A 25,591-nucleotide genomic window follows, 5' to 3' on the forward strand; every position below is an offset into this window, starting at 1 on the left:
CCATCACCCAACCCTGGATCCAGCCCCATTCTCACAGCCTACCTGCCACGAGCATCTCATTCCCTCCCATCCTCCCACCTCATCCCTCCCTCCCACAGCACAAAGGGAAACCTTCTGTGATCCACAGATAAATAAAGGTTTAGTGACAAAACCCCACCAAGTTTAAATACAACCCTCTGAAATACAAATAAACTGGAACAAAGTGAGCTTGGTGGCACAATAAAACAGGGCTGAATGATCCAGAAACACACACCCTTTAAATAAAACATCTGGATTATTTTTCAATTCTTCGCTTGTGACAACAGCCCTGAAATCCAAAACCAGATTTAAAAGATGCAGAAACTGAAGAGCTGCTGCAGCCTCAGCACCAAGGAGAAATGAAGGAATATTCACAAGCAGATCTTCAGGGACTGCTTGTCTCATCATCCTGCCTTTGCAAACTGACCAGTGAAATCATCAAACCAGAAATACAGATTGCAGACAATGCTTACAGTAGTGACATTTTCTTCCATGCAGACACAAAAGCAGAGAGACCTTCAATGAGCAACTGCTGCTAACAAAACAGTACCAGGAACAATTGGGAGTAGTGGGATTTTTGCTTAGAGGTTGAAATAGCATTTGAACTTTTAAATAGAAATATTTTTTTAAAAAAATACAAAACTATTCCCAGTTTTAAAAGCAAAATGCCATTTCAGCTAAAAACGTGTAAAAATACTGAAATAAACTGATAAACCCCAACGTGACAAACATGTTGTAAGACAGTTTCTTTCCCCTGTGAAAACAATAGCTTTGGAGAAGGTCCATATTGCATCATTTAAGGATAAATAGCTAAACTGAGGGCAGTGGTTGGCACTGCTGTCACATGAAATGAAATAACACTCTGCTCCCCGAGGAACCATTTCCAGCTGACACAACTGAGCTCACACCAAACCCTAGGTAGTTTTTATACCATCAACTTGTCTCTGAGTCATTAGGCTTTTATATTCAGGCAGAAATCTAATAAATGTCTCCTATCTAAGCAGTTGATATGTATCTCTCTCTCTCTCTCTGGCTAAGCACAGAACATCTGAAAGGCCTCCTTTGTCCAGAAAGCCACACAGATTTCTAGCCAGAGAGATGTGTGAATGTTGAGCTGAGGGCTTCTCATCACTCTTTCTGACACACTCAGAGTGAAAAGTTCCTCTTTGTCCCAGTGATACTGAAGCAAATTAGTAAAATCAAAGTTACAAAGAAAAAAAAAAATCCCCAAAAAACATCCTAAAGTGGCAAAGAAAAAATAAAAATTAACTTTTTTTCCCATAAGACAACCCAAATATCTTTCACACTGGAAAATGTTCAGGTGCCCCACCTCAAGATTCTGTAAAATACTGAATTCAGACGAAGGGCTAAAGCATTCCACTCCCTGGTATTTTTAACCAAGGAAATTCAGACACCATGAAACAAGGGTCCAGGAAAATGTAATGCTGTTCAGAATCTCCCATTCTGTGCCCACACATCTCATTTCAAACACTTACCCAAAAATGTAATGCTGTTCAGAATCTCCCACTCTGCGTGCCCACACATCTCATTTCAAACACTTACCCAGGCTGAAGAACCCTTTTTAAGGGTTCCATTACTCTGACAGTGACAATATTCTGGACAGGCTGCAAAAACAAATCTAGAAATCCTCATGTTGCAGATGGGCACAAAGTGAACCCTCACATCCCAATTCCCTGGGCAGAGCCTGGATCCAACCCTCCAGACAGTGTTTTTTTTGCTGCTGAGGTGAACCCCAGCCTCAGATTCCAACACCCCCCATCCTGCAGGGCTGAAAGCTGGGGGTGCAGAGGTCTGACCTCAAGACCTATTGCTATAGAAAATCAAAGAAAATCAAAACCTATTAAACTCCAGCTTCTAAGAACACCACAAATCCTTCAGGAGAGGACAGTGTGTGGGAATGGAGGCTGTTTTGGCAAGTGTTGGCCTGTGATAAAGCCAAAGTCCTGTTACTTGTTCAACTGGTTTGTTGCTCGTGGCATCATCCTCTCCAGAATTGCTCATTGCCAGCCACAAACAATTGTAAAATGTATTACATGTGATGCTGTTGTGTGCATTTTAAATCTGGCACTTGCTTTTGTTTCTTGCTCAAATGCATCATTATCTTAATCAAGCTGTCCAAGATCTGATATAGTATCTCCCCTATTTTTACTTTATTACACTCTTTTTTCTATTTTGGGGTGTTTTCTGGATGCCTAGCTATGCAACTCCCTCCCTTTGGTCTTCAAAAGTCTTCCTGAAAAATACCTCTCTGTATCTGGTACCTAGTTACCACAATAATAATCACCTTAGAAACATCATAAATATACAATTAAATAGGATTCTGTTCCAAAGCCCATTAAGGCAGTAACATTTTTTCCATCGACTCCAACAAACCGTGGGATCAGGCCCCAAAATACTTGAAATACATTTTTTTTCCCATCTCCAGACTGCTAATATAGAACATATTTCATTTTTTTGCATTTCTCCCCTCCCTAACATCCCTACCCTGATTTCCTTGAGACACCCATCGCTGTGCTAAGACCTCCTCTCTATCCCACCCCTACCACAATCTGCTGTAATTTATTAATTCCCTCCTTCACTTCCCCTTCCTCAGCAGGAGGATGTGCTGGCTTGGTTGTCGGGGTAAGAAAAGGTTCTTGAAACTCTTTATCTACTTTCTGTTACCTGTCTGCGCAGGGGGATTCGCTTGGTCAGCTTGTGCACCGCGGGCTGGCTGCTGAAATCCGGCTTCTTGGTGGTGTTCTTCATGCGGCACAGGATCACTGTCAGCACCATGCAGGCTATCAGGAACACCCCTATGCAGTAAATTGCTATTTCCAGGTAGTCTGGGGAGGCTGGGTATTCCTTTTCTTTCTCAGGAGCTGGATGGGAAGGTTTCAGGAGGGAACAATCAGGCCACAGGGTTAGCAAAAAGGCAGTGTTTGGCACAGCACTTGGAGCAAGTAATGGTCAAATATAAAATATAACCAATTCTGGTGTGATATTCAGAGCACTGGATGTTTGAGCCATCTTGGAATCTGAGAGTAATTCTTTTTTTCCAGATTACTGCTTTGATTTTTCAGTTTGCACTGAGTGTGAGCTTGTGCATCCATGTATGCATACACAAACATACACACGTGTCTGCCTAGGTAGGTACATACATATACATTGAAATATTGCATGATTAAGGATAATTTTAGAGGGAAGAAAAAACTGTCCAAAATAGGCTCAGGTTCATTTTGTTACTCGAGTCAAAATGCAAAAGCAGTGCAATTCGTGTGAACCACACAAAAGCACATCCAAAGATAAAACTGTGAATTAACTACCCTGAATGAAAAATGTCTAAATTTGAAAATTAATGTTTGGGTTTGAGCCTGCTTGAGTCTGCCTGTTTATTCAAAATTTGCAATAGGATCTCAAAATATTCAAAATTTGCAGTAGGATCTCCCCCTTACAGAGGGAAGGGAGGATGAATCATTCCCTCATCATCTATAAACTCAGCTTAGGGGTTTCAAAAGGGTTTCAAGGAGCTGGCTGTCCAGCTGCTCAACCAGCTGTGTTTCATGCTGGGTGCCCAACTCCCCTGAGGTCCTTTAAGGAGCCCAGTGCTGGATTAAAAAGCACAATTGAAGTGAAAAACAAATTGGCAGCAACACGTTAATTAACGAGCCCTCTTCTGCGAGGACTGCGGTCTTTCAAGTAACCTCATCAGTGGTTACTGGCCTATGAGATTAGATTTGGAAGGGAGTGGTTCTCCAGAGCTGTTACTCTGATTGAAACCATTTTGAAGCTATCTTCAAGACAGTTATATGTGCAAACAGTGTCCCTAATCCCTTATCTGGGATTCAACCCCCGGATAAACAGCATTCCACAGCCATCAGCGGTCACTCCGCAAGCAGTGCACGTTTCAAGCTGAAATTTTCTTGTGCCTTTGCAGGTTTAGAAAAATACTGTGTTCAAGAAAATTGGTTAAAAAAAATGCTGTTCAAGCACTTGCAAAATGCAAACACTGCCAGCAGAAGCAAGCTCTACACAAGCACTGCTCTGCCTGCTTGGTGACACCTCACAGGCTCGGGGCTCAGTTCAGAGTGAGATGGAATAAAGCTGCCTTGTTCAATATATTTCAATAAAAAGTAAGAAATTATCTGCAGACAGTGGGAACCTTTAACTCCCACACTGTGAGCCTCAGCAATACGCACATGCAGGTTTTGTACCTCTTACTTAGGATTAACAATTAATAAATGTTAAGCACAAGATGACCCAGCAAACCTCAGGTGGTTCATGTTTTTTTCCAAAGGAACTCCTGAGGCAGCTGCCAACAGTTATAAATGAGAAAATTTGACTAATGTCAAAACCAACTACGGTTACATCTTCTAACAGCTGATAATAATTTTCAGGCAATAAAGCACATTGATGTTTGTTTCTTTTAAGGACAGAAACATCATCAACCCCAGAACAGCAAGACATGCTTTGCAGTAAAAGCAAATGACTACTTGTTTCCTCAGAGCATGCAATGTTTAAAGATGCACCGAGCCGATTCCCAAGATATGGAATGCACTGCTTCTGTACATGATCCTCTGGCATTGAAATTGGAATTTCCATGAGAGATTTGCATGATAGGTAAAAGTGAATTGAAGTACACTGAACAGCTCAGGCATTTTAATGAGCCAGTATATAACAATGGCCAAATTAGTTCCAAATTTTAACGAACTGAATTTCATCCTCTTGACAAAATTTACAATGACTTACAGGCTGATTTTCAGTTGTCTCATTGAAGTGCTAAGGAAATGCAGCTCCTTAGCATTTCTGATGATGTAAAAACATTTCAATTAAGTGCAATAGCCACATATTCCACATCCTTTTTCGTTGCTGTTTGGTTTTTGGAGTTGCAAACACATAGCAGAACAACTCACTGGCTTGAGACAACTGCGTTTAAAAAGCCAAAATCATTGTAAAAGTCTTTTTTTTTGAGACAGAAGCCGTGCTAATTCTGCAGCAATCAACAAGGGGAGGGGGGGGAAAAAAAAGAGGAAAAACCACAGAAAGAGAGCAGTGTATACCTGGCAGAACTGTCAACCATGCAGTGTGAAAGGATATCCCAATAGAATTACCCGCCAAGCATGTATACTCCCCAGCATCCTCAAAAGTTACATTCCGTATATAGAGAACCTCAATTTCTTTGTCCGTGGTGTTAACACCGGCGGCCTAAAAAAAAACAAGAGGGAAGCAAGAGAAAAAGCTAGACACTGAGAGAATTTTTGTGGATAGGGAGCTGGAGCCACAGGGCTTTGCACTTGGTAGAGGCAGAGGTGGAGAGATGCAAAGCTCCTTTCCCCATCCACAATCCCTCGTCCAAAAGGCGTTTACCAACAGGCCCCAGCTCACCTCAGAAAGTAATCAACACCCTTCACCAGACTAAACTCACCACCTAAACATGCATGCAATCAAAAGACATGGAAAAATTCACCCACAAATCTTTAATTTTTTTCCTTCTTCTTTTATGACAAGAGAAAGTTGAAAGGAAAACAAAGAGAAAACAAAGTAGGACAGAATGTGGGATCCTTCACGTGTAGAAACCTGTTTCAGAGGAAAAAATTTACCATAAAAGCATACTCAAAAATTATGAAAAAGGGGGTGAATTCTGCTCCAAAAGACAACTTAGTAGCTGTCTTAGATTGTATGATCCTTGCATCACCCACTGCACAGCACTTTTGAGTAGTAACTACTACTGTGCATTGTGAAGAGTTGCCAAATCTTGTTTAAATCTCAAATCTGGAAATATTTGATAATTTGCCTAGAAGCACAGTGGAAAGTATCCCAACTCTTACTCAAAAATCAGAGATCTTGTTCAGTTGTGGCTCTCACAGGTAGGACAGAAAATACTTCAAAAGGTTTGAGAACCAGGAGATGAAAATAAAACATATTTTTCTACATCTTAAAGATTGAGGGGGAAAAAACCCACTCAAAACCCATGTTTTGTGGTTTTTACTGGTCATCTTCCAGACTTGTTGCTTGACATTGTGCACCAATCCAAGTATCAGCGATTATCCAAACTCATAAAAATGGAGTAAATCTTAGGCCTGGAAATTCCCAGCTGCCCCAAGATGGGCACATCAGGGCATCAGCATCAAAATCTCAGTGATGGAGGTTTAGAGAAATTAATTGATCTCTGTTCCATTCAAAAATGCTACTTTGAAATACACAATCAGGGAATACATACCTTTTTATGGGACAATTTTGAGGTAAATTTAGTTGTAGGCTGCAGTCACATGGTTGCCTTTCTTTATTGTTACTGCTGAGTAAAACCCAGTTAGTAATGGGTGAGTAAGACCTGGAAAAACCCTCCCACCTGCACAGTCACAGTGACTAAACTGACCTGACTTGTGCTCCAGGGGGTTTTTATGTGAACAGGTCATATATATACACACACCTATGTGTAAATATAAATACACACTGCTGGGCTGTAATTACATTATTCAAGGAATATCCTCCATGTGAACTGCAGAGTATGCAGAATTAGCAACAAAACTGTTCAATACACACACAGACACAAAGACACCAAAGAGAGAATAAAGATCAGCAAACAGAAACCAAAGCAGCGCTTCTGGTACAGAGAATATTGTGGGAATTTTTCCATGGCTGCTGGTGTAACACCAGCTGCATCACCAAAAGAGGATTACACAAATACCACCAAGGCCAGAGAGTATCCTACAAGCTGCCTGCAGTCTCCCAAAGCACCATTTTTTCCAGCTTGCTTTAAAAAACATTGTTACCTTGTACACTTGGCAGAACAGAGAGCCAGGCAGACTGGTTGGCCTCCCCTATATAATTGGAGACCTTACAAATATATTCTCCAGCGTCCGCCTCTGTCACATTGTACAGTGTCAGCACTTCAGCATTGGAACTATTTATCCCCGAGTGCTAGAACAGACCAATAACACAGGAGAACAACGTCACTGCTGCCCACAATGGACACCAATCTGTCTATGGTCCCACCACCAACACGGCACCAGAATATTCCACATCTAAACACTGAAGGGTTTGGGGTTTTGTTTGTTTTGGTTTTTTTCTTTTGGTTGTTGTTTGGTTTTCTCACATCCGCAGCATCACACGAGGAGTTAGAAAACAGCAGCATGGAGGGAGAAGGAATCCACCTGGGCAGGTACTGCATGGGACAAGCAGGTACAGAGCTGGCTGTCCTGCCTGACAGAGTTTTGGCAATGCCACCCAGCTTGGAAAGCTTCAATTTCCCTGGTCAGGCTTGCTCCAGACTGGCAGGAATGACAGTACCAATACACTGCTCCAAACCAGACACCTCTGCAGGCTCAGCATCCAGACAGCCAGTCCTCCAGCAAGCTTTTGGCAGCAGCTGCCATGTTTCTTTGAAATCAAGAGGCTGAAGAAACATGAAGGAAATGGAGTAGATTGTCCCAGATATGTTTTGGATGCTTTCTACTCATACAAACATGTTAATGATGTTTTTTAGAAGAATTTTCAATTTTTTTCTGAACAAGTCATGCTTGAAACATTCAGATATAAAGAACTTTTCATGGAAGTAAAAAGGAGCAAAACAGTGTCTAAAAGCTGAACAGTTAGCATTCAGACAAGCAAATGTTTATCTAACTCATCATTTCACTTATAACATAAACATCTCCACTTTCAAAAGAAGCTCAGAACTCAAAACCCTTGGATTTACACCACGCTCTAAAGAAGGCATCACCGCTGCCGGCATCTGCGAAGCCTCACCTTTAAAACCTGGAGATAAGGCAGCCCATCTGGCCCGTATTTACTGCCGTTCCTCTCCACGTGCTTTATCCACTGGATGTGGGGCTGGGCATCGCTGTAGACCTTGCAGACAAACTCCACGTCGCCCCCGACCACGGCGGAGGCGTTGGCGGGGAGCCCCGCCTGCAGGATGGGCCGGTGCGGGGAGCGCTCTGCGCCAGCAGGGAACGACGGCGGGAGAGAGGGAGAGAGAGAGAGAAATAAAGATGCATAAATAAGCAGGGCTGCCAAGAAAACTGTAAGTGAACCCCAGCCAAAAAGCCCTGTAAGCCTGTTGGCTGACTCCTCCGAAATAACACCGCAGCCAAAGCGTGTAACAAAACCTGCAGTTCAAAGGAGATGGCTGGAGTGCTACACTTGTAATTTAAAGAATAGCCATTTTGGGGGGAGGGGGGGGAAAACCCTGCTTAAACACTTTGCTCATTTTCCATGGTTTAACTCAGCCCTAATTAGGTAAAATATCTCCTTTTGGGTTTTTTTAAGTTACCGTAATTAAGTTACCTCTGATTTCTATAATGTCTTGACTTGACTAGACCTCCACACATTAAGAAGAAATATTGTTGATTTTTTTTGATTAATTAATTTATTGTCTTTATTAAAAAGAAAAATTGATACACATTAATAATAAATATTGTTAATTTTGAATAATTGTTGATTTAAAACTTAAAATAAACCAAAAGCAGTTTCTCAAAGTAGTAGCAGAAGCCTCAGCATGCAGGATGCACAAATGAGGCAGCTCAGCTTCCTAAAATGCTCTAATCAGTACCACCACCACCACCACTGCTCTCTGCTTCACCCAGACACAGCAGCAGAAACAGTGCTTCATTCTTATTCTCACCAAGACACAGGCAAACACAGAGCTCTCTGGAAAACTGAAGTGTGTTTAATGTGAGCCAACTCAATTTCTAATCTATGCCCAGGCATAAGAATTTCTCACACACATTTTCAGTCAACCTCTCATGGGGGAACAGCTGAGGGAATTGAGGTTCTTTAGCCTGGAGAAAAGGAGGTTCAGGAGGGACCTTCTCAGTCCCTGACAGGAGGTTTTAGCCAGGTGGGAGTCAGGCTCTTCTCACAGGTGACAAGTGACAGGATGAGAGGAAATGGCCTCAGGTTATGCCAGGGGAGGTTTGGATTGGATATCAGGGAAAATTCCCTGACCAAAAGGGTTGCCCAGCTTTGGAACAGGCTGCCCAAGGAGGGCATCTAAAAGTCATGTGTGCAGATGTGACACCTGGGGACATGGTTTAGTGGTGGCCTTGGCAGTGCTGGGTTGATGGTTGGACTCAATGATGACAGAGGGCTTTTGCAACCTAAACAATGCTATGAATCAGAAGTGAAATGCTCACTGGCCATCCCCAGCCTCAGCTCCCATTCTCTCCTGCTCCAGGAATTCTTTCAAAGATAAGTAAAAAATAGCAGACCTAAATATTTATTTTTAGAGGCGATATACTGTAAAAGCTCTGACATTACAAGCCAAATCAGCTGAATTTCAAACCAAGCGTTCCTTCTTAAACATACTTGTCTCCAATAAATTGTTTCACAAGCAAACATTGTGAGTATAATAGCAAATAATGATGCCATTGAACAATGGGATCTTTTATACAGTCCAATATATTTGGCATGCAGCAAACATCTACTGGGAATTTATTCACTGAGGCTGTGCTGGCAGCACACTACAAAGCAGCAGTCTTATTTTACTTGTGGCAAAAGTGCATTTGCATTGCAGTTACTAAATTATTCCATGGCTATGTGTGTCATTTTCGAAGATCTAGGAACAGTTTCATATTTTTTAATTTGTAAATTGCAGTAGAACATATAAATTATTATTTTACGGTTCTGGAGAGAACTTTTAGTTTCTCACCTTATACTAAATAAGCTCTAATTCCATCTCCCTCATTCTTTCATTTGGGTACAAAACCAGCAAGCAAAAATCTCCCTTTAATAGAAACCTTACACCATCTTCCAAAACTTATTACAGCTGCCTTCAGTATAAAATGAAACCTTAGAGAATGTTATTTAAAATGTTTTTTAGAAGTCAGTAGGCCTCATGTTTCATTTCTCCACATCAGGGTTTGATTTCCTTTGTGACCTTATTCTCTGCCCTTTAACAAACCAGAGAATGAGGCCTGAAACATCTTGGAAAAGTTCCTACTATGCCAGCATCCACACACGAGATGTGTTTAGTTTATCCTGATAGCCATCAATGATTTAATCTTTTATTGATGACTGTCAAGCATTTCCTCTACCAAAAAAGAGGGGGCAAAGCAAAGGAGTAAAAGCAGAGTTCCCACACTCTTGGCCCCCAATTTCATTTTTAAAAAGTGTGGGCATATGGATGAGTATATATGTATGGCTGCTTGTGAAATTTCTTCTCTAAAGGCAAATGTGTTAAAAATAAACTTTTGTTGCCCTCCCACACATGGATCAGTGTTCACCAGCTCCTCCACTTCAGCACAGGGGAATTGTCCTGTCCCCACACAGGCAAACAAAACCATCACCATGCAAATCCAGCAAGCTTCATGGCAAACCTGGGGTCCAAAGAGCCTACAAAATACACTCAGAATTGGGGAAAATAGCTACAAAGAAACTTGCACTAATTGCCAAAGACCAAGCTTAATTTTGTACAGCACCTTTTCCTGGAAAGACTCATTTCAGGACGTTATCCAAAAACATCCTGAAGTTATCCTACTACTCTGCAAACCCACACACATCTAAGGGCTCTGTTAAGCACAGGTACTGTCAAAGCCATGTTCATAAATCTCACATCACTATTCAGCATTTAAAATACAAGCTGTACATTTGTAAGCAGATATCATCACTCAAACAGCTAGCTGCACTAATATTAGATGGAAACAGTGTGTTCCTTTTTACTGAACACCAGCAAAGGAATCAAAGTTCCCTTTAGAAAAATCTTTAAGGCTGCTGAAAGTGATATTATTATTACTTAATAATTATAATCAGGATCATCACTAAAACATCATGATCATATACATCTCTAGTTATTTAAACAATATTTTCATACAAAACAAGCTGGCAACAAATCTCATAGCTCTGGAGCCCAATTTCACTATTCGTCTTGTTCATTAATATTGAAGAAACACCTTGAGAAATAAATATATGCTGCCTGAACACTGACATTTCAGTGTTACAATCTCACTGATGACACAATTTGTTATAAAATCAAGTCAAAAACATATGCTATAATACAGAAAAACACCCCCAACATGCTTTGTGCTGGATCCCACCATAAGAGACAAGATAGCAGCTGCAGTCTAGATACAAAACAATCATCCCCATCTGAGGAATTAGTTATCTACAAAACCGAGTCAAAATGACTGCTCACATGAGATATATCCGATTCAAGGCCACAAGCACCTAAATTTTACACCACCATAAAAGTGCCCAGGGCTTGAGCATTTCTGCTCACTTATCTGTAGACAAACAGAGTTGCTATCTGAAGGGATGACTGACAAAGAGACCTTGCCCAAAAGGCTTAGAGGAAGCTGTCATTTAGCCTGTTAATGTTAAAACTTCAAAATACCTCCCTCCAAGAGATAAAGCTACAAAGAATCCAGGAAAGCTGGAAAACTGCAGGTTCCAAAAAACAACAACAACAATAAAAAAAAAAATTTAAAAAAAATTTAAAAAAAGGAAGGAGCTCCCCAGGAAGTGCCAAGCACTGCAGGACCCCTAGAGATGGTGGGAGGCTGTCCTGCTACTGGAAATGACTATTGGAGCCTACACACTTCACAAGGAATCTTGAGAACTGTCTCCTTATGGAATTTAAGCCCCTGAACAGAGGATTCCTACAAAAGGGGATTCATCACTTCCCTTTATTGCCTGTTTTTTCTTTTTTTTTTTTTTTTGTTTCTGTTTTTGTTTTTTTGGTTTTTTTGGCTGGCCAGGGAAAAGGAGAGAGGAGAGAAAGAAGAAAGTGATGCAACCGTAGGAGGTGAAGATGCTGGGGTGTGGAGGTGGGTGACAGGGGCCAAACCCCAGCCCTCAGAGCCAAGGGAGAGCAGCAGACACCAGCCCATCCCTGCAGCCCTGGAGCAGGATGGAGATGGAGCAGCCATGGGAAGGGAGGCTGCTGGCCAAGCAGGGGAGATGCAGGGCAGGAATTGCTGCTGCCAGAGGCCAGTGGAGAGGGATTGTGGCTGAGAGAGTGGCACTGCTGCCACCAGAGAGCCTTGGCAGGGACAGCAGACAATAGCCCCGGAAGGGGGGAGCTCCAGGACCTCGGCCAGGCCAAGTCTCCTTAGCAACCTGGCTGTGCCAGGGGCTGAGAAGAGCTCTGGGAATTGTCTCTCCAAGCCTCCTTGTCACCCCAGCACAGATAGTTCAGGACCTTTCAGGGGAGCTAAAAGCCAGAACCAAAGCCCATTGAAGTCAGGGGGAAAACTCACAGGGAATTCAATGGGCTTTGCATAAGGCATCCGATTCATTGAGAAAAAGAAAATGAAAACTACTCTTATTTTCTGCTTTTGAATGTGCTTGTTTCCTCTCCTTGCAAATGTGGGATTCGAGTGTGGGCTAGAAAAATAAAAGCTTAATAGCAAATGCAAGACCAAGCATGAGTTCTGGGGACAATGGAGAGATCCTCAATTAAGGGGGGAAGTGAGGGAGGAAAAAAATTACCTAATTTTTAGCTAGACACATTTATCACAGCCTTCAATCACAGTTTTGAAATGTTACTGACTTCTAAGAACTCATCTTGATGGCTGCCACTGAGCAGCTACAGAGGGATCCCTCAAATGATGCCTCTGAGCACCAGTTCTGGATCAATAGCCCCTGGTAGAGGTTCTGTGCATTCAGTCAGCACTAAATGAGAAATGAAGTAGTTCCAGCTGCCACTGAAAACACAGACCTGCCATACCCTCTTCTTCCCTTGCCCTGGTCAGCACAGCACCCTCAGCTCTAGTTGCTTATTTTGCCTGACTCCAAGCCTGGGAAACACTCAGCAGCAGCCTGGACCCTGTTTGGATAAAACACTATTCACTCCCAGCCACCTTCTCTCAGATGCTGCAACATCTGTTGCTTTGGAAGATGCTAATTATGCTGTAAATTATGGGTCTCAAAAGCATCCTCCAGCATTTTAGGCCAGACTGTAATCACAGCCTCTTGCATTGGCTTTGGCTTCACACTGTAAACTTCCAAGATTGAGTTGCAAGCCTTAAAAAAATTAACCACAGCCTTTTCATTGCAGGCTTGGACTGAAACATTCCTACCCCTGCCCTGTGCTTCACCTTCACCAACAAGCAGCACTTTCCCACCATTTCCACTGAAGTGCCACCCATCTCTGGGACACCCAGAGCCCTCTCCTGGTGCCCTCATCCAACATTACCCATGGGATTACCAAAACTGCTCCATCAGGAAGGGCATTTCCATGGTAACTTTTCATGTGACTTAACCACTGAAGGCAGGAAGATGAAACCAGCTTCCCACAGTGCACCCCATAACACCTCAAAGCTAAAACATGATTTACTCTCAGAAGTGGCCCTAGTGACCATTTCAGCCTCAGTCTGAGGGAACAACTCCCTCCATCTGTGCAAGCCACTCTGTCTCTGTGCTCCTTTTTTGACATCCCTGGTGAGACTGTACATGTAGGTGCTGTTACTGCTGGCTCTGATGCTGGTTTTGGTGATGTGGGTACCTGCTACAGGATTGGAGCATTTACTAAAGCCAAGGGGCCAGCCACAGGATATCAGTGCCTGATCAGCATCTATTTGGGCTAAAAGAAAGATTATAGGTTTATTAAACCCTTGCTGTTCAGTGAACGGTGACTTTCAGGTTTCTATCCTGAATGCAAAGGAACCAGTTTGCATTCAGCAAGGAGAAACACAAGGATTGCCATCCTTCATGAAAGATCCCACCTACACTAACTGCAAATCCATTCACAAGCACTCAGAGGCTGGATTAATCATTGTTCTCTGAATCAGAGAGCCTTTCTGAGGTGAGTTCCAGGAGCAACTCCAGAATGAGGAATTGCAACTTGGGTTTCTCCAAATCCAGCATCATCCGAGTTCATACACTGGACCCCGTTTGGAACCACACTTGCACTCCACACCGTGAGCTGGAGAGGTGTAGGAGGGGTCCAACCAAAGAGCTGCCAGCCCCCACAGCAATTTCCTCCTTCAAGGCAGCTCTCTGCACATGGGCCAAGCCAAACCTCTGCCGCCTCTCCCCAGCACAAATCCATTGCTTAGGGGTACCTGTGCTCTCTGAAATCCTGGAAGCAGAACACTCCTGACTCCACTGTTTGCTCCGTGGTGTGCAGGAGACAGGCTGAGTGATGGCTGCTCTTTTGAGATCAGAAAGAACCAAGCAGGTGCAGGCAGAACACCTCTGCTAATTAATGTCACGCACCAGACATCCATGGGCCAGGAGCTGAGCAGGCTCCACCAGCTGCACGTCACTTTGGGTTTCTCTCTGCACAAGATGAGGCACTGTGTGTTGTTTACAGCCAGAAGTGCTGCTCAACTGTCATGTTCCATTTAAACAGACACACAGACAAACCCCTCCAATCATCACTGCCTGGGTAATTTACACACGCCAAGGTAGAGAGCACAGAAAGTTAGGGATGATGCTCTCTTCCTAAACTCTGCAAAATCACAAGATGCTTGAAGGCTGGAAGGATTAACATCACTGTCATAAAACAGTAAGAGATAAAGACCATCCCTGGCAAGAACACTTGATAAAGAACAGGAGCCTCTCAGGCAGACTTGCAGAACAGCTTATGGATCAGACCAGCACTACAGTACTGATGATATCACACATTACAAATTTTGGCATCTTTTAACCAACAGGTATTAGCCAATAAATGGCTCATCCTACTCCATATTCCAGTACAGCAGGAGTCTCCAGGAGTCTCCACGTGCAGCACTTCCTACTGGCCCAACACTACTTGAAGAAATAATTTTGGTGGCCAAAGCTCAAAGGGGCATCGCTGCAGCTGGAGGTGCAGTGAACCTGGCACAGGGACCTGGGGCCAACCTCCATCACCATTACCTAAGATCCCCTTGTCCTTTAATTTAGAAGCCCTTTACACAAATTTGGGGCACTTCTTGCTGCTTTGTGTCTCACTCTGGGCCTCAGCCCCCAGCTCTGCTCTGGTTTTTGGGCAGTACCAGCAGTCAGCACGAAGAGAGACAGCAGGGAACCAGACTCCACATATCCCTGCTGTCACTGAATTTACTTTCAGTGACACAAAAAGCCACAAGAAGTTAAACATTTGAACATTATTAAAAAATTCTAATACTAAAGATTAAAGTTCTGTCACATATTTCAAAGCAGAACCCATAGCAAAGCCTCTGCTCTGCCATCCACCCTCCTTGAGACACTCAAGCCCTTCTACTCACCGAGGCCAGCCAAGTAAAAGGGAATGGCTTTTAAAAATCTTTACAGACGTTAAGCAGGTGTGCTCAAACTCTTTGTCCTTGGCTTCACCACCTTCACCTCTAATTTTAAGTAATGGCACTGTTTCCCAAGCAGGTGAAGCTCCCACTGATGTTATCCCATCTGTCTCCTTGGATAGCTCTACAGCAGAGCTTCAGCTCTGTGTCCTATCTGCATTTTAGCTAAAAAAATCCATCTCTGCACACCTGTACACCTCTTCCTCACAGGGCAGCAAGGTGGGGAAGAGACAGCAAGACTGACCTATTTGGCTTGATAGAAAGCCCACTGCTGTCAATGAAAACAGTACCAAAAAAAAAAAAATCAGCAGAACTACATAAAGATATCCTTTCAAATCACACGTATATCTGAGGGTTAAAAGAGACAGGGCCTTAGGCTACGGCAGGAAACATGAATGCTCTTGTTTTAAAACATGAAATTATCAACAGGGTTTTAAGACCAGTTTGTCCTTAAAAGCAAAGCCCTATTGTCAGGCTGACAGCGTGGGCTCCATCAGCCCCAAGGAGCAGAAAAAGTCGTAGCAGCAAGAGTTGTACAACACTAATCTTGGAGCTCCCTTGCAGTGTCCCTCACATAGTGCATGCATAAGCAAATGCTTCATACATGTCTGAACAAAGGGTGGAGAGGCCTTATTTTAGTGTGAAAAAATTATGGCAAACAGAACAATGAGAGGCTACAATTTTCATTGATATTCTTTTCAGGGTACCCTAAAAGAAAAAGGCTACAAGAGAATATGAAAAACAGCTTGTGACTTCTCACAGACAAGTGGTAAAATTTTATTGTTCTGGCTGTTCCCAGAGACTGCATTAATTTTTACACCCAGAGATATCATCCTTTGTACTGTGCACAGCTCCCAGCACTCAGCTGCTGTATAATAACCAGAGACAATGCTGGGTCCAGCATCACTGGAATGGGCTCTCCAGTAGGCTCTGCCAAAGGTTTACTGCATGCCTGGCAAACTGCATCCCTCCCACAGGGATGATGTCCTCTCCCAGCTGCAGTGGCTTTAGCTCACCAGTGCACCCAGTGATGCCATAAAGCACACGGGGGGAGTTATTATTTCTGCTGGTATTGTGACCCAACCACAGATTTCTCATCTGCCAAATTTCCTTGCCTGAAAACAGCTCTGCCTTTAAAGTAAAATGGAAAAGATTATGTAAAGCTTTAAAGGCACTCCTTACATTTCTGCACTTCTCCCCCCTTTCCTTACACAGCACACTTGCTCTATTGAGCAATGCAGGTGTGAAATTATTGGAAGCACTGTGGAATTCACCCTTCCCCAGCTCCCTGCCAGACACAGCCAACCGGCAGCTGACTGACCATACCAACTGTGCAGGGCAGAAAAGAAGCTCCAGCACCCAGAATTTCAGAGCTGGACAGTCCTGGCTCAGCCTCATGACATGTCTGTGTCAGCCCTCACTGAGCCCTTTGGGCTTCCCTTCCCTGCTGGTGAAGTTTGGAGACGTCCCTCCATCAGCACCACATTCCCTTCTGCAACACACAGTCCACTGTTGTGAAAGCTGGGCCAGATGCTGAAAACTGCTCATGGGAAGACCCCGATTATACATATTTGTCATTTTATTTCCAGTAATTTGGGTAAATCCAAGTAAATTTCACAAGATGCCACAGGGTTCATAGGCTGGCCAGGCTTGGATACAAACTTGGTGCTCCAGAAATACAAAGCTGATTTATTAACTTTCCACAGCTCTTGTCCTGGTTCTGCCTGGGGTAGGTAATTTTCTTCCTAGCACTGGTACAGTGCCCTGTCTGGATTAAAGATGAGGATAATATTGAGAACATACTGATGGTTTGGTGGTTGCTGAGCAGCTCTCACTCTCAGTCAAGCTCCTCGTGCTGCCCTGCCAAGGGGGATAACTGGGGGGCACAAGGAGCTGGGGGGGACACAGCCAGGAGAGCTGACCCCAGCTGACCAAAGAGATATTCCAGACCAAATACTCAGTGTATAAATTGTGGGGAAAGCTGGCCAGGAGCCACTCAGGGACTGGCTGAGCACTGGTCAGTCAGTGGTGAGCAACAGTTTTTCATTTGCATCATTTGACTTTCTTGAGTTTTATTTCTCTTTTCCTTATTTTCTTTTTCATTATTACCATTATATTTAAATTATTAAACTGTTCTTATCTCAAGCCATGAGTCCTCAGTTCTGCCCTTCTGATTCTCTTCCCCATCCATGAGTCCTCAGTTCTGCCCTTCTGAATCTCTCCCCCATCCCATGGTGAGAAGTAAGAGTTGTGTGGGGCTTGGTTGCCTGTTGGGGATAATCCACACCATTCCTGCACCCCCATTTTCCTGCCTTTCTGCAAAAATGGACAGCTTCCTGGGAAGAAGGGACAGAAGCACCACCAACAGCCTCTGGCTGAGCAGCAGAGCTGCTCTCTGAGAAAATGCACTGAAGAGCAGTTGGGGCAGTAAAACCCATTTGCTGGGATATTCACTTAAATATAGACATGGGTATGCTCATAAATACCCTGGGTGCACAAATACCAAAGGAAAGCAACTGCTGCAATGAAATGATGTTGCTTGGTAATGCACATAATCCAACTGAATAGCAGAAACGGTGCTGCAGGTATAAACACTAAGGAATGCATGGAGATTCACTTATAGGTGCAGAATACACAAAACAACTGATGCTTTAATCACCTTATTTGTGGTGGTGATTAAAAACCCCCTAAAAGTACATGTAATTTTAGACTTTTATGAGCATCTTGTAAAAATGTTAGATTACTTTATTCCAACTAATACCCTGTCATGTTGGGTTCTTCCCTTTGCTAATGTTCTGAGAGTATCAGTTTTACTTTCATGAAAAGTCAACCATTTCAACATATTCATGCTACCTTTCAAAGAGCAATCTGAAAAAAATAAACTCAGCATTTTAAATTTACAGACCAGTTCAATATTCAAATATGTTTACCAAACTCTGATTTTTTTTATGTGCCATTTATGTTTAAATGGAACACCAGCTGTGGAAGCTGCACCACAGGAACGGTAGCAATCCAAAGATGACATAATGGCTTGAAAGCCTCAAAAGCTGTAAATCACAGCCACCTCTGGATGTCAGGTCACACAGTGGTCTGCACAGCAGAGAGAGGAGAGGAGGCCAACACTCATGTTCTAAGTGAGGCCTTTTTCTTTATTAGACACAGAATTTTACATGTTACTGATTTTTCTGTGCTTTTCTACTGCCAGATTCCTTGCCCTCTCACCTTTCTCACATTGGTAACCCTTAATTTTGTTTTTCTCCTAGATTGTAAACCTTGTGCTTGTCTTCCATATGTCATCATCCAACCTGTATCACAGCTCATTTACAACTTTTCTATATTTATAATCATTTTTTTAGCTTGGGGTTTTTTCTATATTTTTAAGACATAGCTTTACCAATTTACTGTCAATTACACTTCCATTTTTTTCACTAATAAAGCTGTGAGAAAAGCCTGGATCAGGTCAGAAAGTTCCTCTTATTAAGCACAGATATGACTTTTGACATATGCCAATTACACATTAACAAGGCAACGGTCCTGTGTTTGCATCTTCAGACAACTCCTGCAAATTCCTACTTGCACTTCCACAAGTAGGATACAACACAAATTAGAAGGCATGATTAAAAATTATAATAACAGAGCTGAAACAATATCCTGTTCATCACTCATCAAAAGAAAGAGAAATAACTGCCTTGGGGCTGTAATAAGATAGAAAGTGGGACAGGGAGACCAGTCCTCCCCAGCAGACTCTGCAGGAAGCATTCCAAACATGACAAATTCACTGTTCACCCAGCAGATGAAGTAATGACACCAGTATTTGTCCATAAAATGTAATTTAGCCAGACTACTCCAATGAAATCAGAAGCTTTAACACTATAAAACTACAGGGTTGGAATATTTTTACCTTATTAAGGAAGTGGAGGGGGGAGCCCATAAGCTTTCATTTTGCCTGAGCTGAACCATCACAGTGTGGGCTTTGTTTTCAGGAGCAAACCACACAGCCCCCAGCGCTAAACAATTTGCGTGATTCCTCCTGCCATGCACACACCTTGCCAAAAGCCTGGTGCCAGGTGTAAAGTCCACACTCTGGGCTTATCAGCACATTAAATAAAAGCATCTTCCCTCTCAGCCTAAGCAGATACCTGAGGGCAGGCACCAGCCTGGATTCCTTCGCGCTTTCTGTCCCTGCCTCGTCTTGCCCCGCGCCGCGAGCGCCGGGGTGAAGACATCAAGCCAAAGCTTGTCCTTGTAAAGAGCCAGTCAACAACTACAGGAACATCTGCCAGAAATGCAAGTTTAGGCTTGGTTGTAATACCTGCCCTTAACTCCTGCCAGACATTAATGATGCAACACCCAAGGCATGTTATTGAGTTGGTGTCAGTTCCTTTTTTCGTATGTAACCCGAGTCCTAAAAACAATCTTTGGAAATTAAGGGGAGAACTGTACTTGAGTCAAACTAATTCTGAACTTTATTTCAACAAGCCTCAGCAAAAGGCAAACAACAATCCATATGTTTTTATGAATTTGGGAATGACAAAATGGAAACATGTCTTTAAAAAAAAAAAGTGCTCATGCCATGTTCGCAGCTAGAGACTGGGAGAGCACATGAAAGCCCAAAAATAAAACTCAACTAGAAGCAAAACCAGAAGTTTTTCCTTCTGTCTAAACGAAGGGAAACATAAACAGTGAAGTACCAATAGCAAAATGTCGATTCCATTTTAGTAAGATTTTTAACAGTGTGCCATAAAAAAAAACAAGAACAAAATTTATCCTATAGCAAATAGGGTATCTTATAATATCCTAAAATATATCCTGTAAAACCACCAAGAGTTCAGAATAAAAGTGTTTTTCTGCACAGCCATCAGTAAAATCACTCATACATGAGATTTCTGAGGCACAAGCTTTAAACTAAGAGTCATTTAAAGTGCTTTCTGGGTGAGAAGTTACTCTCACACTGGTTTTATATGAAAATATGAATTACTGTTAAGGGACAGCTGCGTGGTGCTCTGCCACCCCTGGAGCTCCCTCCTCAGCAAAGAGAGCCAAAGGCATGGCTATTAGGCAAATTAGGAACTGTTTAAAGTACTCCTAGCCTGGTTGAAAAAGGGCTTCTTTAGAAAAAATATATTTGCAGAAATATATTCATTTTTATAGCAAACAGCAGGGTAATCACATATTCTTCGTAGAGGTGTTGTGCTATAGCAGCTGCTTATAAATCCCAGTAAATGAGATAACGTGGCAAAATTTCACCTGAAACCAAACCATCTTTTGTCTCCCTGGATGACAACATTAAATAGGGCAGAAATGGCTACCTGGAGCAGGACTGCTCAAAGAGTAACCTTTTTTTTCTTTTGCCGTTAAAACCCAAATTCAATTAGCTCCTCCATTCTCAAACAGAAGTGCTGCTGCTGAAATTGTACTCCAGCAATAATTGCCATCCAAGAGTGATCTAATTATATACAAGTCTCAGTGGCTGCATTCCCACGTTGCTTCCTACAACCAGGATTCACTACAATACAACTCATGAGTGAAAACCACATCGTTTTCATTCCTTCTCCCTCAAGACTGCACGACTTTATATATGTGTACTGAGAATGGAGTTAGTCTATTTGTCAGCTTGCCATAAAAACCCAAGTTTCTACCTACTGTTAAATACAAAGGAGGAGAAAAGGCACTTCAGCTGCATGTAAAAAACAGCTAATGGGCTAAGCTATACAAGGGAAAGAACGTTCTTTTAATTAAGGTACTGGATTAGGATTCAAAGACCAGCTTTGCTTCTTGGCTCTGTCACCAGCTTCCTGTGTGACCCAGGGCAAGAAATTTCATCACTCCACAGCTCGGGTTTTCATCTCTAAAATGGACAGTGACATTTCCCTCTCCTGGCCTTGCTGTATTCCTGTTGTAAGCAATTCCTGTGTGCTGGCATGTTGCCCTGGACAATAAGTATCCAATATTAATTGAAGCCTCTGTGTACTACTCTAATAAAAAGCCAGAATCGACTCGTCTCCCTTTCACAGCATCCTGGTGGAGTTTTGTGTCACCACCATTTGCCACTACTGCAAACACATCTGAGTCCCTGAGCAAAGCCCTGCTTCAATCCCCACTTGGAAATGGTGAAGGAAGGAAAAGGCCATTGACTGGGGTATCCCAAACATTCAAAGAATAACTTTGTCCAGCACAGAACATCCTGGCCAACTTGAATGGGCCATTCCCTGCTAACACAGTCACTGTGCACAAGAATCCTGTGCAACAGAGAGGCTGCCAATGAATTTGCTGCTTTTTTTTTTTCCCTTCTGTATTTTCTACTCCCACTGTAAGAAAAAAAAAAAATCAGTGCAAGGGTTTTGCCAGGTCTGTAAATTTGAACAAGACCATCTGAGCTGACTCTTAAGAGTTCTTGCAAGTAATTACAAGGTAAAAATGAGAATACTTCACACCTACATTCTGACTGAAAACTTCTCAGCCCTGCTGGCTCCAGGCTTTTAATTGTCAAAAGAGTTCAAGGTTTGGAAAGTTATTGGCATATTCCTAACTAGCATTGTGTCACTATTTGGCACGATTTTTGCTGGGATACCTCCCAACTCTGTGACATAATCAGAGGGTTCTCTACATTACACCATATAGTCAGATGCTCATGTTAGTGTAATATGTTACCATGTTTAATACCATTTGCTATTACTTACACTTAATCAGCTCTGGAACCAGTTAAACCATATAGGAAAAGTAATTTCAGAGGCTTTCAACTGACAGTTTTCTACACAGAACTCTACCTAAAATTACGAGCTGAAGTTCGTAAGATGCAGTCTACGTAGGCAATTGCCTCTAAACAAACATTCATAACTCTCCACAACCCTGTGGGAACTGAAAATTCATATTAAAACAGAAAAAGGGAACTGAAAATTCATATGAAAACAGAAAAAAGGGCATAAAGTTAACTCTGTAGGACTGTCTCAACTAGAAAAACTGTCAGAGTTTCCCCTTCTGGCCAATCTTAATTTACTGCTTCAGCAATTTTATACTCCACAATTACTGCAAGCCTCCAGCCACACAGGAATGGCTGAGAATTCCAACATCAACCCCCCTTTAGGTTAAAATCCCAATCTCTTGAGAGATTCACACTAAACTCAACCCAAGGTGCACATTCCCATGCACAGGTTTTCAAACAGACTCACAATTATATCTTTGAACCCACCAAATGAAATTTTAAAAAAAAGAGTGGTGAAATTACTAAGTATGCAGGACTCCAAAACGGAGGAGTGACTTACAAAAATAATTTTTGGACTTCTATTTTCATTTCTTACAGGACACAAGCAGGGTCCTCTGAGTGCCATCAGCTGGGTACCCAGCACCCCAAACCTCTCATCACTTTTGAAAACCTCATTATTTACTTTCCTGCCTCTCTATAGGAAAGGACTAGACATTTAAATAAATGACATAATCCTTACTACCATTCCATTCATTCATGCAGGTCACTATAATTTACTGCCAGGAAAAATAAACTTCTGCAAAATATTCCTCAATGCAAGACATTCAAAAAGCTCAAAGCAGGAGAGGAGGTGAGAGGGCTTCTAACAAATATTTGCTCAAGTGACTGCATCATCCATGAACACATTTGCTAGGAAAAAAAAATGGGTTAAGAAATTTATGGTCAACATGAAACACACTAGGCTGGGACAGGAAAACGAAGAGGGGGTAGAGAAGGGGAATTTTTAACCAGTTTCATTTCATCAAGGAAAGGTTTTTAGAGCCTGGCAAGCCCCTGCAGGCAGCCTAAGCCCTGGGTGAGGTGGCCAGCAGAGGACCACACCATGCAGAACACAGCTCACCACAACAACTGACACCCATCCCTGGCAGCCGTTGTGGCTGCACCCTCCATAAATTCTGTTTAAACAAGTGTTCAAACAAAAAATGGCTTTGCCAGCTCACCTCAACCATACCCAGAGCTCACTCTGAGACAAAATATTGCCAAGGCCATGAAAATCCTCACTGCTTTCAGTGCTGGCTGCCCAAACTCGAGTACAGGTGAGCTGGGTGGTTCACAGGCTCTGAAGGATGAGGGCGGGTGGTGGGGCTTTGGTCTGATGGCATTCTCATCCCAAAGTGATCTTTCCCTGCTCCACAAAGGCTAGCTCTCCTTGGCATTTTTACAGGGAATGTTTTCCTTTCATGCTACCCCAGAAGCTGGCACTTTGTTTTTTCTTGGATTTGGGTGTTTCTGCAGATTTAGGTGGCCTCAGATGCAAGACACTACTTATAAAGACCATCCAAAACAATGCACAAGGGATATATTTTTACTCATGTAAAACCAATCAAGAACTAGGGAAATTACCATTTTGTCACCTTTTAAGTCCTATAAGTCCTTACAGTAAGATATTCCACAAAGAAACTATGGAGTTGGGTTGTCTGTCACCAGCCAAAAATAGCATACAATAATCAAATTAATTTTTGCTTTCAATAGCAATTGATCAAAAGTTCTATTCACAGAGGTTGTAATGCTCAGATCACCTCACAAAGCTGGAGAGAGCAAAGCCCATTCAAGACACACTTCAGAAACCATGGCTCTGGTCCCTAAAGGTCCTATAAGAAAAGCCACACTGGTTATTTTGGACAGCAATACCTTCAGAGTCAATAAAATTGCTCACACCCATCCAGGCTAATCAGAAAGAATAGAGGTGAACAGAAATTAATCCTGAGATTTCAAGCTCTAATTTAGCTAACCACTTAAATAAATATCTGTAAGCCTTATTAAAGTCAACAGGATTTAGGTATTAATAAGGTAATATTATTAAGCCTGTGTTTAATAGTCCTGAGTAATCACAGCTTTGCTACTACTTAAAAATTCACACAGCTGTTTAGAATTTGTCCTCAGGTAAAACACTTCTTCCGAATTTTTATCATCTGTGTTTTGGGGACTGCTCAGAGCCCACCCAACAGGCTCCAGTCAGAACTCTCTTAGACTGTTGTGAATGCAAATTGTCTTTCCTGAAGCTCCAGATCTGCTCTAGCTAGTCAATATCTAGCTTTCCATTAAAAAAAAAATCATTTCAGCTATAATAACAGGACTCTAAAGGATTGCTTGACAGTTTTCATAACTGCAGTTATTAAAGTCTGTGTTAGTACAATCATACAAGTAATAATTAAATTGTAATACTAATGATTAAGGTTGCATCAGCATGTATTATTTGGTCGTCATGGCAAACTTGTGGGTGGATATTGCACATGGATATTACACTTTTTGCCAAGGCAGGGGTAGATTAATCCTACAGGCACGAGTGAGACAGATGAATATATAAAGTTATGAAGCAATTGGCTGTGCAGTGAAATCTTATCTTTAGAGTACTGTGAAATCATCTCCAAAATAAACGCGGAATGTAGCAGCTCAGTTCCAAATGCTTTAATAGAGAAAGCCATTAGTGAAAAACAGTGTCCTGCCCATGAGAGCTTCACTTACCAACCACGTCGAGGTGGTAGGTGTGGTTGATGGACCCGTACTGGTTCTCCACTATGCACGTGTAGTTGCCCTTGTCCGACGGCACCACGCTCTCCATGATGAGGCTCCAGTGCTGGTTACGGACCTGGGGGGTGGAACCAGACAGGTTGGGATCTTCTCAAGCAGAGTTTTACCCTCTCCCCTTCCAAAAGAACTGTTCCCTGAATAGTTATCCTTGTGTAATCCAGTTGGAAGCCTCTTCTGCTCTCGTTTGACAGCTCTGGATGCTGAAATGATTTATGCTTGACCCAGGACAGCGTGGCTGCAGAGTGAAAGCTTTCACACCCTCTGCTATAAATCTACCTGGCCCCTGCTCCAAGCACTGCAGATGTCAGTGCACACTCAGTCCTCCCAGGCTGAGCAGGATGGCACCAATTAGCAGCAGTTGTCTCAGTGGGCTTTACCTTTCAATCCACTCTAAAGTGAATGCACACCCTCAGGGTATTCCCCATCTGTCTCCAAAGAGCCACCTGGTAATAAATGCCCATCAGCAACACAGGATGGATAGGATCCCCTACACATCCAGGTCTTCATCCTTCCTAAAAGCTCAGTGACACAGCTCACATTTTAGAGAAACTGAGCGGCGATGTTTCGGATTCCTCCCCCAGAACTCCTGCTGCTCTGGGGTATCCCAAGAAAGAAATTAATCCTAGAATCATGCTGTCTCATGGAAAATGCCTGAAAAAAATCTTCATGGAAACAGAGCATAAGGATATACGTTTATCTCACAGAATCCCTCTCAGACAGAATTTATTAAAGATACTGATTCTGTTCCTATTTGAACTCCAAAGGAGCACTGGCTTTGGTCTCACAGAAAATAGGATCCAGCCCAGTACTGGAAGGATACAGAGCCATCCTGTACACACATATATTTCCTGCATCAGAA

The 25,591-nt window shown here is 42.6% G+C and overlaps 1 protein-coding gene across 11 annotated transcripts in view; it reads right to left on the reverse strand.

Annotated features, from left to right (window-relative positions):
• Positions 1–25,591, reverse strand: part of FGFR2 (fibroblast growth factor receptor 2) — an 80,167-nt gene that overhangs the window by 22,020 nt on the left and 32,556 nt on the right. For 5 of the 11 annotated variants that reach the window (XM_039709174.1, XM_039709175.1, XM_039709171.1 and 2 more), the window contains 4 exons: positions 24,667–24,790; positions 7,765–7,955; positions 6,792–6,939; positions 2,698–2,900 (listed from right to left, as the gene is read on the reverse strand). In XM_039709174.1, the coding sequence (XP_039565108.1) occupies positions 2,698–2,900; positions 6,792–6,939; positions 7,765–7,955; positions 24,667–24,790 (666 nt within the window). Of the gene's footprint in view, positions 1–2,697; positions 2,901–5,078; positions 5,224–6,791; positions 6,940–7,764; positions 7,956–24,666; positions 24,791–25,591 lie in introns of all 11 variants that reach the window. The other 6 variants (XM_039709172.1, XM_039709177.1, XM_039709180.1 and 3 more) reach the window with 3 other exon arrangements.

The sequence above is a fragment of the Passer montanus genome, unplaced genomic scaffold (assembly GCF_014805655.1).
Source record: "Passer montanus isolate IOZ18808 unplaced genomic scaffold, ASM1480565v1 scaffold21, whole genome shotgun sequence".
Classification (NCBI taxonomy): Eukaryota; Metazoa; Chordata; class Aves; order Passeriformes; family Passeridae; genus Passer; species Passer montanus.